At 43.2% G+C, this 1,082-nt stretch overlaps 1 protein-coding gene across 1 annotated transcript; it reads left to right on the top strand.

Moving 5' to 3' along the window:
* Positions 1–478: 478 nt before the first annotated feature.
* Positions 479–1,046, top strand: LOC114360286 (uncharacterized; the record flags this gene model as incomplete). The annotated part of the gene is made up of 1 exon (XM_028314911.1): positions 479–1,046. A coding segment is annotated over exon 1 (568 nt), but the record flags the coding sequence as incomplete, so codon positions are not given.
* Positions 1,047–1,082: the final 36 nt, after the last annotated feature.

The following is a 1,082-nucleotide window of genomic DNA, read 5'->3' as shown; positions in this document are numbered from 1 at the left end:
CACCTCTCGTTCCCACTGCAAATCCCGTACAACTAGATAGTTGGACTCGGGAGAAAGTTTTATAGAAAGTTTGCTTGTTATTAATTTTTAAATCACACGGAATCCATTCATTTGGAAACGTGATTACAGATTTATTTAACATTAATTTTAATAAGATTCTTCGTACATGAATCTAACATGAGAAGAAATTGCTTTGGAAGAAACATTATATTTAATTGGCCACGATTAATTGGATGGTTCTTTCTCACAGATGTAGCTGAAAGTGTTTAATCGTGCAATACTCTTGTGCCGTATACACACATAAGTTTTCTATGTATTAACTTCTATTTAAATAAGTTGTCATGTAAATTGAGTCAGTGTAATACAATTGATCGGAGCAATAAACATCGTTCAACCACAAGTATTGTGTCGTCTCTCATTAATTACACTCACCCCGCGCATACGCGCGCACATTGGTGACCCCGACGTGATCCGCGACATGCAGTCCACGCAAGCAACACCAGAAGACAAAATGGAACTATCAGCAGTGACAGTGTCTTCAAGGATCCCTGATTTTTGGCGTGACCAACCCCGACTTTGGTTCGTGCAATGCGAGGCGATACTGGGACCGCAAAAATTAAGCGACGAAGCGAGATACAACTTGGTGGTCACAAAATTGGGAAAGGAGGTCGTCGAACAAGTTAGCGACATACTACTGAAACCTCCCGAGTCTGGAAAATTCGAAGCCTTGAAAACTCGCCTAATGACTGTCTACGAGGAATCGGAGATGCGACAGTTCCAAAAACTCTTAAGTGAGATGGAACTTGGCGACCAGAAGCCCTCCCAGCTCCTGCGTCGCATGAGTGACCTAGCTCGCGACAAAATACCCGATGAGACTCTAAAAATCATGTGGCAGAGCCACCTTCCGTCGTCCGTTCGAGCCGTGCTTGCCGTCAGCGATGTCCAGGTTTTGGATAAATTAGCCGCCATTGCTGATAAGGTCATGGAGACCTCCAGACCCATACAAATATCCGAAGTTCAGGCGTCACCTTCAACCAGTTCAAACGGTGACCATGCTTTTATTTTAGCTGAAATAGATAAAA

Source organism: Ostrinia furnacalis, unplaced genomic scaffold (genome assembly GCF_004193835.3).
Source record: "Ostrinia furnacalis isolate ACB-3 unplaced genomic scaffold, ASM419383v2 OfSCF4921, whole genome shotgun sequence".
Classification (NCBI taxonomy): Eukaryota; Metazoa; Arthropoda; class Insecta; order Lepidoptera; family Crambidae; genus Ostrinia; species Ostrinia furnacalis.
Note: the sequence above shows the minus strand (reverse complement) of the source record. Positions and strands in the feature narration are given on the sequence as shown.